The sequence below is a fragment of the Artemia sp. Qi Xiang Cuo genome, chromosome 17 (assembly GCF_049724085.1).
Source record: "Artemia sp. Qi Xiang Cuo chromosome 17, ASM4972408v1, whole genome shotgun sequence".
Lineage (NCBI taxonomy): Eukaryota > Metazoa > Arthropoda > Branchiopoda > Anostraca > Artemiidae > Artemia > Artemia sp. Qi Xiang Cuo.
Window position 1 is genome coordinate 46,255,566 of NC_142810.1, and position 22,003 is coordinate 46,277,568.

The 22,003-nt window shown below is 36.1% G+C and overlaps 1 protein-coding gene across 2 annotated transcripts in view; it reads right to left on the reverse strand.

Annotated features, from left to right (window-relative positions):
• Positions 1–603: 603 nt before the first annotated feature.
• LOC148942258 (uncharacterized) overlaps positions 604–22,003 on the reverse strand; it is a 30,131-nt gene continuing 8,731 nt past the window's right edge. The window contains exons 2-6 of one of the 2 annotated variants that reach the window (XM_089103090.1): positions 19,676–19,837; positions 14,645–14,840; positions 4,157–4,251; positions 1,292–1,421; positions 604–1,257 (exon numbers count right to left, since the gene is read on the reverse strand). In XM_089103090.1, coding sequence (XP_088959216.1) covers positions 1,317–1,421; positions 4,157–4,251; positions 14,645–14,840; positions 19,676–19,837 — 558 coding nt within the window. In that variant the 3' untranslated portion in view covers positions 604–1,257; positions 1,292–1,316. Of the gene's footprint in view, positions 1,422–4,156; positions 4,252–14,644; positions 14,841–19,675; positions 19,838–22,003 lie in introns of both variants that reach the window. The other variant, XM_089103089.1, reaches the window with a different exon arrangement.

The window sequence follows — 22,003 nt, forward strand, 5'->3', positions numbered from 1 at the left end:
AACTACATACCAGCGAGTACCTACGATTTTTGCGGCGGGTTGCCTCCCGTTTTTTGTTTGTTGCCTGAGACATCGGTACGGCACTGATAATGCACCTTAAGACTAACGAATGTTAATGACTTCCAGAGTAATGTATGTAGCATAGTAAAATAGCAAAATAGATGGCGCTGGTAAACAAAATAACAGATCTACAGATATACTTGTAAAGTGTATTTATGACTCTTTGGTGACGCATAGTGTGAAAGCCGAGCATATTTTCCCTACAACAACCATAATACTTGGAGGGGAAACACCCAGCACAACACCAAACACTCAAACAGTATCTGCAGAGGAACTAAACAGATGGTACGATAACCTTTTTATAAATACAACAACATTATCCAAACTTCAACAAAATAATGCTTAGACAGAATAAGTTTAGACGATAGTAATGTCGAGCTTTGAACTAGCGCCTCTCAAACCGACAATAGTCGTTTCACCTTCTTAACTTGTCGCTTAGAAGAAAAAAAGCCTCAGCCATGAAAATCAAACAAGACTAACTGCATGATGGCTATATGTATTGTTTTATTTGTGATTCCTCTTCCCTTCGAATTAAATAAATTACGTTAAACAGTATAAAATAACGTACGAATTTGTATTTCAAATAGAGATTATAATTAGTACACACATATATATATATATACAAAGTAATTAATATGATAAATATAGACAGAGACGCACCAATATTTCCTCCTGAATACTTTTATTATTATTTGGTTCTCTTTCCTCTTTTTTCATCTCACGCTTAGTGAATTCTTCGGTTCAGAATATTAATTTCGATAGAATTTTTTTACATCTGGTATTTATTATCTATGTTTATTTTATTATTTTGCAAGCTAAATCCAAGAAAAATCATCCAAATTCTAAAACCATAGGTTAATAAAAGTTATTTGCCCTTCCTTAAATACAGTTCATATCAATTCATTTTGTGAGATGTCATTTCAGTCGTCTTCAGATAAGCCGCGCAAGAGGCACATTTTCTTTGGGAGGGCCTAATACTGAAGAAAACACTGCTTGAATCCCTTTTTGGAAATATTTCAAGATTTTTCAATACTAACAAAGATACATCTTCCATTGATGGCGTTGAGTCCAATACGAATGATTCAACACGACTTAGTGTGGTTCAAGATAGTAAATATTGCTGGCATACATAGTCAAAATACACTCCTCTATTACTTTCCAAAAAGTATAGATATTCCTTTAGTATATCACTTTTTATTCAGGCAGATATTAGTATCTTGATCAGATCACCTTCCGGCTTCATATGAAACTTGTCCTTAGAATACAGACGCATTCGACTGAATAGTGGTTTTATTAGCTGAATATTGAGTTTTCTCTACAGCATATCTCTCCTTGTCAATTTTATAGCGCTCAGTGTACACCTAAAAAGACAAAACAAAAAAGGGTTAAACAAAATTGTTCAGCATTGCAATCAAAATAACCTAGATTGACAGAGAAGCAATTGTTGAGATAAAAATATACAAACCGCTTATCATACAACTAATATCGTACAACTCGTTTTTTTTTTTTTTTTTTTTTTTTTAAAATCGCCATGGATGATGTTAATTCAAAAGCTACGCGTGACTGCAAGAAATTTGACAGTGCAAAAATCCAGTCTGAACATAACAACTAAAATTTCTCATTGGTATAAACAAGACCAAAGATTATAAATTTTTAATAAAATATGACGTGATGTAAGGAATTTATAGATGAAAAATAGTTTAGCGTAATCATAAAGGGCGGTAAAATAACTCAAAATAACTTTAAGTACCAATGATAGCGAAAGTGAGATTTGACTGAATTGGTTTAGAATGAAAACTTATAATAATCATATATAAATTAAATAAATAAAAAACTAAACAATCATAAACAAATAAATTACACAATCAAAATTAGGAAAAATCGGAAATCCAATTTTTAATGAAAAAGGCATCAGTATATAGTTGTGCCGTTTTTGCTAGTAATAGGCGCCAAATTCCCAATAAAAGAAAAATTTTCATTAGACAATGGCAAAAAAGGGAAAAAAATAATTAGAAAAAAAGAAAAAAGCTAAAATTTAGTTGTATTTTTATTTAAATCTGCCTATTTTCTTATAAAAAACATGAAATTGTATAAACTCTTTGACCCTCCAAAATAAATGCTTTCCCTGAATAATTTTCAGACAGGGCCGGATTTAAAGCTTTGAGATTTCTAGACCCAAACGTTTTTGCCGCCCCGTTTCTGTGAGATTTTCGAGGAAATCCCAAAAATTCGGGGGATAGTGGAGGCACTGAACAGAACGCAACTGATCAGCCAAAAGTAATGAAAGAGAGGTGATACTGAACTTTCGGCTGCTATTCTTGGGTGACATCCGACAGTTTATAAGTGCTCACAGAATTCCTATGTTGTTTCAAAGTCACTTTTCTGTGAATAGGCAGCGCGGCGGCGGAGTACACCTGGCACTCTGACGATAAATCAAATAATGCCCAATTTTGTTCAGAAAAAAATTATGCACTGATCATTTACTGCACCCTCTGGCATTGTGCGCCCCTTGGCCCGGGCCTCTTGGTAAGTCCAGGCCTGGTTACAGGAAGCCTGTTTTGTTAAGAAAGCCTCACTTCAATTCATTCCTTACTTTTTATGTTTTATTTGAATGTTTGAATTAAAACAAAAAAAGTTTTGGCTTCGTTTCAGTTTTCCAAGGGCGAAAATGTCAAGAATTTTCAACCTCAAAAGAAATTTTACAGAGTTCATCTGGGTTTAACAAGTACTAAGTAATATGAGGGGAAACAGCCAAGTATACAGGGATAAGGGATGCTTTGCAGCTCAGCCCCCCAACAGTCTCAAGATTTTTACAATGTATCCTATATGTTGCCTGTTTTTTATTCTGTTTGAATCCCCCTCCCGCCAGAAAAGAATCCTTTGTACATTCCCGTGTGCAACATTGCTACTACGTAAGTTCCTGCGATCCAAATTCCCATCTAAAATCGGGCTTTCTATAACCTTATGAAAATCATACTTGGCCAAAATGTTGATATGTTGTTGCCCAAGATTTGATTTTTTTTTATTAGTAACTATATACTCAGCCTTGTTGACGTGTGTTGACTAACCCAAATGGCAGTGAAAATACCTTTTCAAAAATTCGTATGATTCCATTAGAAGGAAGTTATCAAGTAACCCCCATAGCTGAAAGGATAGACAGGTTAGAAATTGGGTTTCCAAAGTTCACACATACCTTCATCAAGAATTTAGACAGAATTTTGGCAAATTTTCAAAATGTAAATTACAGCTTTTGTATAAGGTAGTCCCAAAATTATGTGCTTAAGTAGTAAAGGTTGTAGTTTACATTTACAATTTTATATTACTCACAGGATTGATTTTTTTATTTCGTTTCATTCGGGCTGATTTAAAATTTTTGCGCACGTTTTGACAATCCAATTTAAGGCCTTTTCCGGCGACATCGTGGATCAAAAATTTGGCGATATATTGCTGAACAACAAACAAGATCTAGCGACCAACAAAGGTATTTTTAACCAAAAATCGAATTCGTTGTCCGCCAAACTTGTTGCTCAAGTTTAGCATTGCCGATCAACAATTTGTTCGCCAAAAAAGGCCTTTAATTCTGCTCGCAAGTAAATTGTCGATTGTTATCGTTACTAATTTTTTTTTGGGGGGGGTGAGACGGAGGGTCAGGGGTCAGATCCCTTAAGTTTTGGAATTGAATATCATTAATCAGTTTTTTGGGAGGGGAGGGGGTCAGGATCAGCTCTCAAAAGTTTTGGAACAAAATATTATGAATATTTTGGGGGGAGAGGAAGTCAGGCCATGGAGGGCCAGGGGTCCGCTCCCATAAGTTTTGGAATAAAATATCTTATCAATCTATCCAAAATTGTCGATTCGAAAATCTAAATAAGAATCAAACTGTCATTAAACATTCGATTCTCACAATTAGAACGTCAATAAAAACAGGAAATCTACAATGCAATGTAAAAGGAATTGAAACGTCGAGTTTACAGAGTATAACTTGTGCGTCAAAATTGAAAACCTCCTGTATATTAAAATCAGAATGGCAGTTTATCAGTCAGCTAATGGAACTCAATCTAAGCCTCCGCCTATCAGCAGCAGATAATCAAAGTACCTTCTTTTCCTCTTCTGGAAGTTGTTTCCATCTACCAGCTAAAATCTTCATTAGTGAGGGTTTATCTTTCGAATCATCTTGTTCTGATACATTCCCTAAAAAAGGAGAATTATTCTTTTAGAACGTTTCATAGCTGCATCCTAAGAGATAGGCTAACACTCACACAGAAGGCTAGCGCTCGCTTTTTTTCATTATCAGCCTTTAGGACTAGATTTCGTCTTTTCTGACAGCAAAGAATTTTAGCTCTGGATGAAACCATTTATTAAATCTTTTATCATTTTATCACAACCTTTGAAGTCCTTCTTCATTTTAAAATTGTGAATTCTTTTATCACTATATGATGATTACCTTTCGAAATTCTTCTTCATTATAAAATTTGGAAATCCCTTATCACAGTTTTTCAAAATTCTTCTTCATTATAAAATTTGGAAATCCCTTATCACAGTTTTTCAAAATTCTTCTTCATTATAAAATTTGGAAATCCCTTATCACAGTTTTTCAAAATTCTTCTTCATTATAAAATTACCAACTTACTATTATTATTATTATTTATTTATTACCTGTCAAAAAAAGATACAAACGACGGAGTATCACTAAAAAAGAAAAAACACAACAAAAACAAAAAAAAACACATCAAACAAATTACAAAGACGAGAGACCAAAACTCAATTATACACTGCACTGCAGGTACGTGACATGTTTTTGTTTTTAAACTCCCAAATACAGAAAAAACATAAGCAATATGAGCATCGTTGCATCAAGCCGCAATTGGCAAAAAATTAAACCAAATAATCATCAGTGAATTTACAATACACAGTAGATAATCATATCAACTAGTCTAAATATGACAAGAAACGGTAAGACAAGTAAACGACACTTTCGTCTGGCTGGTCTTGAATTAAGATCACTCTCAACTAATGATTCATTTACTACGAAATGCATAAATATCAGAAACAAGGAAATTATTCAATCACGGATTTTTTCTTTTACTTCATTACATAAAAAAAATGCTTAAAACACTGGATGATCAAATGAAACTTACATTGTTAGTAGCGTCCGCAATAGAATGTCAGAGCGAAATTGAGATCAGTGCTGGGAGCACCCAGCGGAAAACAATTTGGGCTTACTAAAATAGAATATAAAATAACTAAGTTTAAATTTTTAAAAACTGAAATGTTAACACAATTGCAGCTAACTAAATCAATTATGTAGCCGACGATAAAATCATAGACTTGCACTTTCTAGATTTAAGGCAAGAAAGGCTTTCCCCATTTTTAATTAAATCTTTATTTATTTGCAACCCGTCAACAACAAAAGGAAAACACAGACGGAGTATAAACGAAAGAAAAAAGAAGGGACGAGGCACTATGGCGAACAAAATTAAATGGACATCGATCCATTGTCGTAGCAAACAGTACCAAGGTTGGAAGGACACTTTTTCGTTGTATTGTTGAAATTGTTCAATTATAGCTGCTATCGTGTCCGCAATATCAAACTTTTTAAAAGGGTGCGAATTTCTTGTCCACGGCGGGAGCCACAACAAGAACTTCCCATACTTAAAAAACGCGGATCTGAGCTTTCTTTTCTCTGGCTCGGAGAAAACTTCTCCAAAATGGGCTTAGGTAAAGGAAATGGGGAAAGGATACTCCGTTATAAAGTCGAGCCAGAACTAGACGGTTGAAACGGATTTTAGATGAAACTATTCTACTGTAAGCAAAAGCCAGGCGTTTACGGAGATGATCAATAAGAAGGGAGCGGGTAGTTTTGAGATCCTTTCCAATTGGTAAACCAAGGTAAATAATTTCGGGACAGGGGCTACAGACAGTTCTCCCAGCCTCAAAGACGAGACCTCTTCTTGGCGCCAGTTGAACAGAAGAACCTCCGACTTCTGCGGGTTAAACTCAAGGCCAATGCGACTGTAATTTGATTGTAGTGTGGAGAAGGTGGTCTCTGTACCTGCGACTGTGCGGCTGGGGTTCAGAATGTCATCGGCGTAGGCTATCATTGTAACGTCTATGCCACGAGCTATGCATGTTGTCTCGATAGTAGACATGATACAGTTACTAAAGGCATACGGAGATGTGACTGATACTTGTCGAGCACCCTTTTTTACTGGGACTACAGGTTCCCTCGGTAGGACAGCATCGCGTCTGGTGTATATTCAGTGAGGGCTCGACCACGGCCAGGAAGTAGGAGTTCAGCCTGTAGGTGGTCGTACATGTCTTTAATGGTTAGTAGGATGTCCTTCTGTACACCTCTCTGTCCCATATCCAGAATGAGTTGGTCATGGACAAGTGAGCCGTAGGCACGACGGACGTCATGTAGACCCATAACAATGGACTTCTTCGATTCATCAGCGTCAATCAAGACTAAAGCCAAAGCAGAAATGGCGTGGCCGTAACCAAGACCCTTCTGGAACCCAAACTGGGAAGGGGGAGTCCAGCATTTTTCCTGGATCTCATCAATGACCAAAAGTTCGAAGACTTTGCAAAGCGTTGGTGCCATTGTGATCGGTCTGAACGAAGCACATTCCGAAGTACTTTTTCCTTTCTTCGGGACTGGTCTAAGGGACCCAGTAATGGATGCCGATGGTACGATGGTGAAGATCATCTGAAAGAGAAGAGTTAGATGTCCCAAGAAAGTCGGGCTGCAATGGCTAAGGTGAAGGGCGGATACACGTTCAATGCCGGCCGACTTCTTCTTTTTCAACCGTCGGATCGCGGACGCCTCCTGTGATTTTGTAACTAGGAAATCTGTACCTGGAATTGATGAGAGGAGGGATGAAAGCTTTTCTGAACAGAAATGTTAAGATCCTGTTTTGGGGCTGAAAACTCATCAAGGTAATAGTTTATCCATGTTAAAGACGGGATATCTGACTAGGAACCCACTAAATCCTTGTTATCAAAAATTTTGCATAACAGATTAGTATCTTTAATTGCTTTCTCAGTAAGCGGAGATTTCAGTCGCGCGCGATGAAGAGCAAGTTCCTTCCCAAACTTACGCTTAGATGCAACTCTGATCCCTTTAACTACTCCTGAGCGTGGTTTACCACATTCTTTCCATATCCCGTGCCAGAAGGAAGCTCGGTCGCATACTAATTGTAACAAAGGGTTAGAAGACCATCCCTTTTCTTGAGTTCCTTGTTTGACACGAAAGTTAGGCACGCCCTGAGATTCGGCAAACAGAAGAGCATGGGTTAGTTCGGTGTAATAAATATTAAGACGTAGCCGCACATCTCTTTCATCACGATGAGAGAGCGTCATAAGTAGGTCAAACGGCAAACGAATTTTTACAGAACAAGATCACAAGATTCTTGAAACTTTTCTTTATCAATTTTACGCCAAACCGGAATCTCATGCCATCTCTGAGTGAGTACCGACGAATTATTCGCAGCGGAAAACGAGGTAGGTCTACTGATAATACACTGAAATGGGAAATGATCCGAAGTGAAACTATTCAGAAGGACAAGAACCTCACGTACTGGCAAAGAACAAGAGCTAACAATATGGTCTAGATTGGACGTAGAACCAGATTGGGGGATATACGAAAAGTCCTGGTTTTTCCGGTGAATAGTGAAGCGGTTCTCAAGTATCCCTATTAGAATGCAATACCGACTGTTTTGGGCACTTATATCAACTTCTAAATTACAGTTAAAGTCACCCACAATTATGCACTCAAGGGACTCGCGCTCGGCTTTCTTAAGGCAGCGGGCTAGTTTGGCACCACTTATAGCAAAAGCACTATCAGATTTGTCGTCACGGTAATCAGTTGGAAGGTACACATTTATAACTAGCAGGTCATCTAGTCTAGTTACAAAAAAATTGTCACTGATATCATATACTTCGCATGCGAGACGATTGCTAACCAACGTGGCAATACCGCCAGACGGACGGCCCCGCGGAGATGAACGTTTTGCAGGCACGGAGAACACGAGTAGGACGGCCAGAGATTTAGTAGGTTTAGGACAGCTTCTATGATGAAATGTTCTTGCAGGCATATCACATTATATTTATTCACAAACTGGTCAATCACAAGAGACCGCTCGGAAAAATTTTCGTTTATATTCCAAGAGAGTAGTGAAATGTCAGAGATTTCGTTATTCCGCATGTTAATGAGTTGGCTTTTCCTTGTTTTCCCAGACACTTCACGCTATATGACCCGCTTTCTTGCACGAAACGCAAAATATAGCACGAGCACACTTTTCTATATAGTTCGTTTTGAGGACATGGTCACGCGCACCGTATCTGGAACAGTGAAGGATATTAATGCACTCGGCACCTAAGTCACCTTGGCTATGGCCCGGGTAGCAACAACGGGGTAAGAAACGGAATTCTTCAGTAGGCAGTTTTTCGCAATAGATCTTCACAGAGTCCTTAAGAAATTTATCCAAATCCGATCGACAGCTGAAAAATACCTTGAACGTACGGGAACGACCAAGCTGTTCAGACTTCGTAGCTTTGGGGATCAGTGCAGTTAGCTCATCCGCTGATACGTCAGAGGGGACTCGTTTCACTACACCAATATAGTTAGGGCTCTTTATGGCAGCAGAAATCTGCGGCTGGTTGGTCTTGATTGACTCAAATATGGTTTCAGCTGTGTCTTTCGAACGAGCCATTATCTTCCAGTCCGATTTGGCTAACCGTAACTCATATATGTCACTATTATCCACACATACTGAGTTTACAAACCTCTGACGCGGACTGAGGTTATAACTCGGCTCGAGTAAATTTTTCCGGATCATTGCCTTGAAGGTCTTAGTTGCATGTTTTGAATCGCTTAGCCATTCGATGGGTTTGTTCGCATTAATAGAAAAATGGTCCTTAATAACTCGAGACAATTAATTAACATTAATAGCTACGGTTGCTGCAGTAGCTTCACTAGTAGCTGGGACTGAACAGGGAAAATCAATAACGAAGGTCGGCAATTTGGTCTTCTTGACGTGAGCTTGGTGAATCCATCTGCAAATGTGCGTGAAATTCTCTTCATATTTTGCGTGAATTTTACAGCGTGGAACGATTTTGTTGATGGAGCGATTCTTTTGCTTTCAAAATTTCTTCTGGTGTGAAAAATCCGATACCTGTGTCAACTATTCGCTCCAGTTTTTCTCCTCTTTCCATACTATGGTTCACGAAGTTCAACACACTATTCCAAAATGATTTTTCCTCCATTTCGATCGACATCCCGAAACCAACGCGGTACTGTCGGCGCACCTTAAGAAAAGGCTGAAATTTGCTTATAAGATTTGCCTAATAAAATCTTCTATTGGCAACCTCTAATCGGCAACACTGAGTTAAAATAATTGTTCCCAGGGGATATCACAGCGGTCAAAATAACCAAACCATAGATAAGCCAATTATAAAAAAAAATCTTCAAATAAGTGTCCACTGGGAAATTACTCACAATGTAAAACAGGGTTTTATCCAAAAAAGAGTTCTTAACATCACACGCTCTAGATCAATTCTGTATTACTTTTTCACGATCCTCCGATTTCGTTGTTGATAATAAAACTATACAATCCTTTATGACTATCCTTCAAAATTCTTCATAATAAGTTTATCAAATCCTTAAGGACTTTATCACTATCTTCCCAAATCCTTTTCCATTATATAATCCTCTATCACTATATGATTATCCTTCAAAATCGTTCTTTATTACAAAATTATTTAAATACTTTATCACATTCCTTGAAATCCTTCGTCATTGCATAGTTATGAACTTCTTCATCACTTTATTAGTACTCTTTCAGATCTTTCTTCACTGTAAAATTATGTTTTATCACTTCATTATTATCCTTTGAAGTCCCTGTTCATAATTTTATTGAAAAAAAAAAAAAATTTAACTGAAAGTAAGGAGCAACATTAAAACTTAAAACGAACAGAAATTATTCCGTATATGAAAGGGGCTGTCCCCTCCTCAACGCCTTGCTCTTTATGCTAAAGTTTTTATTGTTTTAAAAAATAGAGTTGTGAGAAAGAGTCAAACTTTAACGTAAAGAGCAAGGCGTTGAGGAGGGGACAGCCCCTTTCATATACGTAATACGGAATAATTTATGTTCGTTTTAAGTTTTAATGTTGCTCCTTACTTTCAGTAAAAAAACTTGTTTTTTTTATTTAATTTTTGAACGTTTTTGAATTAATGCAGGTTTTGATTTTGGCTCACCGTACATGAATAACTAAAACAAAATTTGCATACTAATTTTACTTTTATTTGGTTAAATGGCTTTCTCGAAAGCTGTTTAATTTTATTTACGAACGTTTTTATTAGTAATAAATATACGTAACTTACGTAACGAACCTCTATATTCTTATATTTTTAATACGTATATTAGAGGGTTCGCCCCCTAGTCAATACCTTGCTATTTAAGCAAAAGTTCGAATTTTGTTCCAATTCTTTAAAAATGACCCCTTAGTCACAAATGCCGTTAATTAGAATAAATAGCTATTATGAAAGTACTAAATAATCTTTGGCTTAAAGAGCAAAGTATTGACTAGGGAATGAATCCTATACGTAATGTTTTCTGTCGTTTTAAGTTTTGATGTTGCTCCCTACTTTCAGTTAAAAAACTTTTTTTTTATATATAATTTCTGATCTTTATTTAAATAATGCTGGTAAATCCGGCGCCCCCTTCATAGCAATGTCCCTTCTCCCATGAAAACTTCCTTCATGGTAAGATCCTCCCACATAACCCCCGACCCCCCTCCCGCTACCAGAAAAAATCCCCCCTGAAAACGTCTGTATACTTCCCAATAACCAATACTATATGTAAACAATGGGTAAAGTTCATAACTTTCAGCCCTCCCCCCGGGGACTTTGGAGGATTAAGTCATCCTAAAAGACATATTTATTATATTTTGACCATGCTGAACAAAATGGCTACCTAAAAATTTTGATCGGGTGACTTTGGGAAAAAGTGAGCGTTGGAGAGGGCCTAGTTACCCTCCATTTTTTTACGCTTAAAAGGGCACTAGAACTTTTAATTTCCATTCGAATGAGCCCTCCCAAGATATTCTAGGACCACTGAATTGATACGATCACGCCTGGGAAAAAAAAAACAAATAAACATGCATCCGTCATCTTTCTTCTGGCAAAATTTACAAAATTCCACATTTTTGCAGATAGGAGCTTGAAACCTCTACAGTAGGGTTCTCTGATACGCTGAATCTGATGGTGTGGTTTTCATTAAGGTTCTATAACTTTTAGGGGGTGTTTACCCCTTTTTTCGAAAATCAGGTAAATTTTCTCAGGCGCGTAACTTTTGATGGGTATGGCTAAACTTGATGAAACTTATATATGTGAAATCAGCATTAAAATATGATTCTTTTGATGTATCTATTGGTGTCAAAATTCCGTTTTTTAGAGTTTCGGTTACTATTGAGCCGGGTCGCTCCTTACTCACAGTTCGTTACCGCAAACTGTTTGATATAATTATCAAATTTTTGTCACTATCTTTCAAAAATCTTTTTTTTATAAAATTATACTTTCTTTTCTCGCTTTAACAGTATCCTTTGATGAAATCCTTTATCATTTTATCAATATAGATCAAAATCTTTTTTCAATTTTTTAATTATGAAATCCTTTATCACTAACACTAATGATATCTATTTAGAGGTGCGGAGGAAGGCACTAGCTACCCAGATTGACAAATGCGGGTACCATACTTAAACATATATCAAGAACTCGCTTAAAATTCTTGACCATTAGAAGTTAAAACGTCTTTAGCCTTTGATTACGGGCTAAAGAAATTTAATTGCTTTAATTGCTTTTAATTTTAATTGCTTTTTAACTTTAATTGCTTTTAACTTGCTTTTAATTGCTTTTAAATTGCTTTTAACTTTAATTGCTAAAGAAAACTACTGCAATGATATTCCCCCTCTACTTGGGAAATCTTCGACAAAGCTGACATCTTCAGCGTTCACAAACTTGCCCCCACCTAAATCAGGGAATAGCCAATAGCAGCATACTGAAAACTACTCACTTTTAATTACCAGATTGCAACACAAACCCAACTCGAAAAGACTATCAACTCATTATGAACTGAACTAAAATCATGAAAGCAAGTAAACTCGCCTTTTTCACGGTCCAGGGGATACGGACTAATCAAGGGATGGGTGAATTGAATGGACCAACTTTAACTACATTAACAACTCACTAGCTTTTTATAACACGCTCTGGCATCTTGAACTCGTTAATGCAAAGCCAATGTATTTTCAATCAGCTTTAAAGCTTTGAGAAATCAATACTTTTAAGGAGCCTTGGAAAGCAAACTTATACAAGAGAGAAAAAGACAGTTTAAAGAGCAACAGAAAGCAATTTTGTATAAAGACAGAAATGGTCTCTTAGAGAGTACATGAAGCAAGTAAGTGCCATCATTCTTACTTTATACTTCTTCAACTTCTTGCTGAAAAGAGACTTTCGGGTTCTAGCCCATTAGGGCCTATTTTTTCCGCAATTTTTTTAAAGGCTAATCGCTTATTAGGCATAGTATTATCAGAGATCCTATTTGGTTGCGAAATATTATTTTGTGGATGTTTATAAAAAAAGATCGGAATTAATAAGTTCATTATAAATGGGGCTTCCAGTGACTCTATTTGATATAAAAAAAAAGATACAATTTTGGTCAGTTTTGATGCTATTTCTATGTATACATCTTGTGATATTAAAAAATGTGAACTGCTCTTGAGAGGAAACTAGAAGATAATGTTAATTAAATGGACTACAAAACATTAGACATCGAAAGTATTATGCATCAGTCCATCTTCGCGGTGTTTCTTCCTCATATTTCCATAAATTAAGATTCCATAAATAAAAAGAAGTTTCAACAAATTCCATGTAAAAAGTGGCCAAAAAAGGTGAAAGGCTCGTACCTATTGGTAGACCCATAATTTGGGTGAGAAATTGGTTATTATATCGAAAATATAAGGAAGAAACATTGCGAAGGTGGACTTGACGCATAATACTTTCGATGTCCAATGTTTTGTAGTCCATTTAATTAACATTATCTTCTAGTTTCCTCTGAAGAGCAGTTCACATTTTTTAATATCACAAGATGTATACATAGAAATAGCATCAAAACTGACCAAAATTGTATCTTTTTTTTATATCAAATAGAGTCACTGGAAGCCCCATTTATAATAAACTTATTAATTCCGATCTTTTTTATATACATCCACAAAATCATATTTCGCAACCAAATGGGATCTCTGATTAGCCTTTAAAAAAGCTTTACATAAAATGAAAGTTTGAAATGCCATTCACCATTGTATTTTTTATTCAGTTACCCTTTCATCGCTGCTTCGAAAGAGTCCTTATTTTAGTTTCAATGTTTGTTTTGAGGCTTGGTTTTTATATTGCCCCGTGGGCATTTATCAGTATTTTTTATTTCTAATTCTGCACTGAGGACGGTTGAGCGGAGGTCTCGACCGAAATATTTGCATAATTTTTCCTTTGTTTTTCACTGGCTGTTATTGTAATCGTCTCTCTCTTCTTTGCGATCTTTTCGTTTTGTTTATATGATCTGTACCAGTTGTTCCCAACCGATTTTGTGCCATGCCCTACCTAGACATTTATAAAATCCTGATGCCCCCCCTCGTGATATTGATTTTTTTCAATATTTTATGTGTATTCAACTTGGTTTCCTTTTTCGGGTCGTCCTTTTGGCATCTTTTAAATTAATGATAAATATCATCCAAATACTACGACACCTTTTATACAATACTATCATGCATATTTTTTGCTTTCTAAATGCATATGAATGTGACGTCATCCTCGCGAATTTTTTCTTTCAAAATTAAGGCTCTGAAGCACAGTCCAACGAAGGGTGCATGTCCTTCCCATGACCAACCAAAATATTTCCATACCCCAATGTGGGGTATAATTTTTATGTTCTAAAATGCCAAATCAGACTAGAAAACAAAGCAAGGTAGAGGTCAACTACAAGGAAATAAGTTAGAGGCAGGTAAATAAAAAGATACAAGCAATGACGAAACAAAATACAAAATAGTATTTTCACCAACGTCTTAGTATTCTAAGAATTTGCAGAAATCCAAATAAATTTTATTAGAGTTCATAACATTAACAGGGCTATTCCAGAAATATTCAAATAGACCGTTGTATTACAGAGTATATGTTTTATTAAAACTAAGACATTAAACTTTAGCAATAAAAAGAAATGCATTGGATTATAATCTTGATTTTGAGATTTTAAACTGCGCCATTTGAGAGGGTTTTTTCCAGAGGCCTTGCTCATTTCCCTATTAAGTGAATTTTTACCGGATTTTATAGCCGATATTTGCTAAAATCTAGAGTGAATCAGATGACTGAAATCAGGTTGAAAAATTAGCCAAAAATTAATTAATTAAAAAAATCAATAAAATTAGTTCTGAGAACAAATACTGAAATAGATAGAAAGAATCGTAATAGAAAAGCGATAGAACTTTGGTAAAGAAAAACAATAATTAACAACAATAATAAATAATTCCCCGTTCATACCAGCAGCATGTTCCTCCTCAATAACACTTCTTTGTTCTAAACAAAACTGAACATATGGATTATTCGGCTTCTTTGGCATATCTTTGCTTCTCCATTTATCCTTCTTCTTGTTATCGCCTGACATCTTCTTTTTTGACCTGGAAGTTTCTTCATTTTCCGTGGATGGCCCTTTTACGACAAGATTGCCGTCTTCTACCTTAAAGAAAGAAGTATTCATAATCATATATACCCAATACATAAATCAAATTGAAATCATTACATGGTCCCTATTTAAATAAGGTGAGATTGAAGTACCTTTCCAAAAACAACTGGAAATGGGTGCGGACTAAGTTCAAATTTAACGTATCTCAATTTTATTCTCAGTTTGAACTGTGCTTCTTTTTTTATTACGCCGGTCTTCACTCTAAGTCCGTCTTTTCTATGTGTTTTCACATTATATCATGATTTAGCTTGCTTTTGTACTGAATAAAAACTTAGCCCCCTCCCTCTGTGCAAATACACCTTGAGACTTATAGCAATCGTCTGGGGGAAAATCTAGGTTCTAGAGGGTATGTCTTGTCTAAACACTTTTCTATACTTTTTTGTCTAAAAAGGCCTTTTTACTTCTTTTTTTTTTCCAATTTGACAAACTGAACAGATTATGTGATAATTATGGTAAATCATGAGACAAATAGTAAAAAAAAAATCCTGCGCCTTTTGTGACAAGATTATCTGCTTCTACCTTAACAAAAGCAACATTCACAATCAAAAGTAAGTAAAGTATAAGCCCATGGTTACCAACAAGGACATACGCCCTTGGAAGGGACTATGGGGGTTACGGGGGGATTTGATAATTTTTCAAACCTGGTTAAAAATCCTTCAGCTTTCCTCCAAATAAATAGAACATTCTTTGAATAATAAAAATTGCACTAGAAGCTGTAATTGTAGTTCTAATTGAGTGTAATAGTTATAATTGTAGTTCTTATTAAATTTATTTAGTCATAATTGTAGTTTTGATCAATAAGATTGCTACTTGTCCTGGTAAAAGACTCAGCAACCAAAACGTTGATACGACACCCTATGCCACAGCAAAGGCTCTGGAACCTGGAAGATATTTATTTGTACACCCATAGCATTACATAGGACATCTAAAATTACATTTTTATTATGGGAGTGAAATTACTTCACAGCACCAATAGTACTTCACTGTACCAATAGCGAAGTTGCATCAACAGTATTAACAGGACAGCTGAAGTTCCATTTTTATCAGGAGAGGGAAGTTGCTTCACTGCACCAATAGTACTTCACTGCACCAGCAGTGAAGCTGCACCAATAGTATTACACAGGACAGCTGAAGTTCCATTTTTACCAGGGGAGTGAAATTACTCCACTGCACCAATAGTGAAGTTGCACCAATAGTATTACATAGGACAGCTAAATTTCCATTTTTATTATGGGAGTGAAATTACTTCACAGCACCAATAGTACTTCACTGCACCAATAGCGAAGTTGCATCAACAGTATTAACAGGACAGCTGAAGTTCCATTTTCATCAGGAGAGGGAAGTTACTTCACTGCACCAATAGTACTTCACTGCACCAGCAGTGAAGCTGCACCAATAGTATTACACAGGACAGCTGAAGTTCCATTTTTACCAGGGGAGTGAAATTACTCCACTGCACCAATAGTGAAGTTGCACCAATAGTATTACATAGGACAGCTAAATTTCCATTTTTATTATGGGAGTGAAATTACTTCACAGCACCAATAGTACTTCACTGCACCAATAGCGAAGTTGCATCAACAGTATTAACAGGACAGCTGAAGTTCCATTTTCATCAGGAGAGGGAAGTTGCTTCACTGCACCAATAGTACTTCACTGCACCAGAAGTGAAGCTGCACCAATAGTATTACACAGGACAGCTGAAGTTCCATTTTTACCAGGGGAGTGAAATTACTCCACTGCACCAATAGTGAAGTTGCACCAAGAGTATTACATAGGACAGCTAAATTTCCATTTTTATTATGGGAGTGAAATTACTTCACAGCACCAATAGTACTTCACTGCACCAATAGCGAAGTTGCATCAACAGTATTAACAGGACAGCTGAAGTTCCATTTTCATCAGGAGAGGGAAGTTACTTCACTGCACCAATAGTACTTCACTGCACCAGCAGTGAAGCTGCACCAATAGTATTACACAGGACAGCTGAAGTTCCATTTTTACCAGGGGAGTGAAATTACTCCACTGCACCAATAGTGAAGTTGCACCAATAGTATTACATAGGACAGCTAAATTTCCATTTTTATTATGGGAGTGAAATTACTTCACAGCACCAATAGTACTTCACTGCACCAATAGCGAAGTTGCATCAACAGTATTAACAGGACAGCTGAAGTTCCATTTTCATCAGGAGAGGGAAGTTACTTCACTGCACCAATAGTACTTCACTGCACCAGCAGTGAAGCTGCACCAATAGTATTACACAGGACAGCTGAAGTTCCATTTTTACCAGGGGAGTGAAATTACTCCACTGCACCAATAGTGAAGTTGCACCAATAGTATTACATAGGACAGCTAAATTTCCATTTTTATTATGGGAGTGAAATTACTTCACAGCACCAATAGTACTTCACTGCACCAATAGCGAAGTTGCATCAACAGTATTAACAGGACAGCTGAAGGTCCATTTTTATCAGGAGAGGGAAGTTGCTTCACTGCACCAATAGTACTTCACTGCACCAGCAGAGAAGCTGCACCAATAGTATTACACAGGACAGCTGAAGTTCCATTTTTACCAGGGGAGTGAAATTACTCCACTGCACCAATAGTGAAGTTGCACCAATAGTATTACATAGGACAGCTAAATTTCCATTTTTATTATGGGAGTGAAATTACTTCACAGCACCAATAGTACTTCACTGCACCAATAGCGAAGTTGCATCAACAGTATTAACAGGACAGCTGAAGTTCCATTTTCATCAGGAGAGGGAAGTTACTTCACTGCACCAATAGTACTTCACTGCACCAGCAGTGAAGCTGCACCAATAGTATTACACAGGACAGCTGAAGTTCCATTTTTACCAGGGGAGTGAAATTACTCCACTGCACCAATAGTGAAGTTGCACCAATAGTATTACATAGGACAGCTAAAGTTCCATTTTTATTATGGGAGTGAAATTACTTCACAGCACCAATAGTACTTCACTGCACCAATAGTACTTCACTGCACCAATAGCGAAGTTGCATCAACAGTATTAACAGGACAGCTGAAGTTCCATTTTCATCAGGAGAGGGAAGTTACTTCACTGCACCAATAGTACTTCACTGCACCAGCAGTGAAGTTGCACCAATAGTATTACATAGGACAGCTAAATTTCCATTTTTATTATGGGAGTGAAATTACTTCACAGCACCAATAGTACTTCACTGCACCAATAGCGAAGTTGCATCAACAGTATTAACAGGACAGCTGAAGTTCCATTTTCATCAGGAGAGGGAAGTTACTTCACTGCACCAATAGTACTTCACTGCACCAGCAGTGAAGCTGCACCAATAGTATTACACAGGACAGCTGAAGTTCCATTTTTACCAGGGGAGTGAAATTACTCCACTGCACCAATAGTGAAGTTGCACCAATAGTATTACATAGGACAGCTAAATTTCCATTTTTATTATGGGAGTGAAATTAGGCCTACTTCACAGCACCAATAGTACTTCACTGCACCAATAGCGAAGTTGCATCAACAGTATTAACAGGACAGCTGAAGTTCCATTTTCATCAGGAGAGGGAAGTTACTTCACTGCACCAATAGTACTTCACTGCACCAGCAGTGAAGCTGCACCAATAGTATTACACAGGACAGCTGAAGTTCCATTTTTACCAGGGGAGTGAAATTACTCCACTGCACCAATAGTGAAGTTGCACCAATAGTATTACATAGGACAGCTAAATTTCCATTTTTATTATGGGAGTGAAATTAGGCCTACTTCACAGCACCAATAGTACTTCACTGCACCAATAGCGAAGTTGCATCAACAGTATTAACAGGACAGCTGAAGTTCCATTTTCATCAGGAGAGGGAAGTTACTTCACTGCACCAATAGTACTTCACTGCACCAGCAGTGAAGCTGCACCAATAGTATTACACAGGACAGCTAAAGTTCCATTTTTATCAGAGGAGTGAAAAGTCACTTAATTAGCAAAGTAAAATAAAGTCAACAAGACATTCATAATTAGGGGAACCTTTCAGATCTTTGGCTCAAAATATTTAGTTACTTCTTGATTAAAAACTAAATTTGATTAAAAATTTCCAACTGTTTCTTAACAGCAAAATTTCTTTTCTGTTATATTAGAGAAATATGACTTAAGGACGTTTAAGATCGCTATAGGCATATCACGGTGGGGGAGGTTAGAAGCATTAGGATTAAATAGAAACTTACACAACATCTGGCCAAAAAGGCCTTAACAGTTCTAAGCCTTTTGTGGGATTATAATACATTTTGCACGTAGAGCAAAGTCTTGAAGAAAAAGGCAAGGAGTTAGTTCAGAATTCAATTGGTTTAAATGCAATTTAATTCTCAGGATACCCTCTTTTTTGTGAAAAAAAAAACGAAGTCATACCAGAAAGTTTTATGTGATTTTATTCCAGTATTTTGTAACGATTATCATTACAGTAATAACTATTAATTTGCTGCCATTATTAGCTTTGTACAGGGTTGCCACCACTAGTGATTTATCGCCATTTCTACTTATTTTTTTATTTGCCTTAAAAAAATCACTAAATAGACCAAAAAAGCACTAAAATCTAGTGATTTTGTTTTTCACCGGGTGGTAGCTCTACCTTTGTAGCTTTGCTGGATCAAAAATCAGATAAAAGTCAGCTTTGCAGAAGAGCAAAGAAACATATTTTGGCAACTGGATTTCTGTTTATTCTAACCCAAAAATTCTGGCCCTCCCCTGGAATAACAAGATCCTCCAATTTTACTGACATTGACATGACATGACATAGTTACATAACATTCTTGACATTTACTACAAATATGCTCACCTGTGAATGTTCCACTTTCAAATAGGAATAATAGTTTTTTGCTGCTGAGTGATAATTGTCTTTATGAAATTTTAATCTATCAACCAACAAACACCTTTCACTTTGAAGTTTTGTCAGGTGCCACAGCAGTGATTTCTGCCTTAGGACTAGTCTTTCATTTTCCTGTAAAATAAAGCCTTAAATTAATGCTAATGCTACTAACAACTCATCAGAACACGAAGTTGCCTAAAGCCAAAAAAACAACAAATGCTTCTCCATTGCCCCACTCAGATTTTCACTCTCTAAGGCCTCCCATGAAGGTTTTAATCTTCAAAATAAAGCACAACTAAATATATAAACTTGCCCAGCAGCGAGGACACTCAACAAAATGCTCGGGCATGAAACTTGTACTTCTATAATTGTTTTCTTATGGCCTATTGAAAGGGCCATTTAATTGTTATGGCCTCTTCCATATTCAAAGGGCCATGATTTTCGATTGGTGCCATCTAGAAAGCCAAATCATAAATTAAGAGGATTAAATGCACAGTATTTCCTTAATATTTCACTGGAAGAATGGCAACATTCTATATATTTTAAAAATTATACCTTGAGACAGTAATTTTATAAGTCTTCCGGGTAGCATTCAAACAACATTCACATCTCATTGGATTTTTTGAAGCAAAGTATGTATTCTACTTAAAAAATATTTTGTCTCACAAAGGATTAATTTATTTTAGATATATCAAGTAGGATGAGATTTTACTGAATTATTTAATCAAGCCCTCAATTAGATCATCAGCAATAGTTTTAACGCTACATCTTAAATAAATAATAGTGCCAAAGAAACAAAAAAAATTGCACAACAGAACTTGTTAACACTTCAGTTATTTTACATAACAAATAAATATATATTGGGCTAATAAAGAAATATAAAATACTTTATTTTTCCAAGACAATGGAATAGAAAAAAACTCTTGATATTGTGTAATAAAATCTATACTGATCAATAGCCTTAATTTGGAGAGGCCAAGATCTACCAAACACCGACTATCTCTTTGTTCAAAATTCTTGATTAGTTTAAATTAAACCACTGCTTATCATGATACAGACAGAGAAAGGAAAGGCAATGAAAATAGAACAGAAAACAATTCTAGATATTTTGAGCATATGGTCAACAATCATTATTGCCAGATATAATATCAAACCATTAGAATAAAATTAAATATTTTGAAATAAAGTATACATAATAATGTGAGCCCAACCTTCCCAACTACAAACACAAAAGCAAGATTAAAAAGAAAATAATATTAGGTCAATCCCAGGGAAGGTATCACCACTTCATTTCAGGCACGATCCTAGCTATTCTCAAAGAACCTAATTTTGTTGTATTTTTATGTATTTTATTATAAAGGAGTTTATTTTAACTGAAAACTGGACCAGCAGAAACGCATTTTGTTACCAGTAGTTTAATTTACTAAAAATCTAGTCAGTAAGGCTTGTTTCCAGTCAAAACAATCTAGAAAGAACTGGACTTTTGGTCCTGCAACACCCCATGAGGTGTTGCAGGACCATGGGTAACAGTTTAGGAGCAAAACCTGAGACTATGTCTTACAAAAGGAAATTGTATGTTCCATTTCAGGTTTCCCTGAAATGTAGGAGTGCCTGTGGGGATACTACTATGGTGGCTGATTTCCAAAACCTGCAACACCAATAACATGCTGCATGGAGAATTTGGATATACTTTTTGAGAAACGTTGGGAACAAAGCAGATAAAATAACACCAACAAACGCAACCAACAATCAACAACCACATCCAAAACCAACAAACATAACCAATAACTAACAAACATAACAAACAATCAACAACCAACAATCATATGTTAATTTCATTGTGTTAATCTGCTATGTGCGTTGTAGAAGTGCCTCTGGGGATACTACTATGGTGGCCAATCTCCAAAATCTGAAACACCAATAGCATGCTACATGGAAAATTTGGATGTACTTTTTGAAAAACATTAGGAACAAAGCAGATAAAAATAATACCTAGCAATCAGAGAAGGTCAACTACAAATTTACTAATGCAACATGGCTGCATTTATCCATACTTAAATTCATTCAAACTTGCTAAAACTTAACTTAGACTTAAATTTTGTTTAAATCTAATGATACCTTCTGGAAGACATCATGATGGCAATAATTTAGGTTCCCTGCACTCAACAAACAAGGAGGTTAGACTGTTTTGAACACTAAAATAAAGGTACTTGTGCACTAAATGAATACACACGAAAGAAGTCAAGTTTGGTTAATGCTAATAAAAAAAAAAAAAAATAGAATGAATATATAATAGTT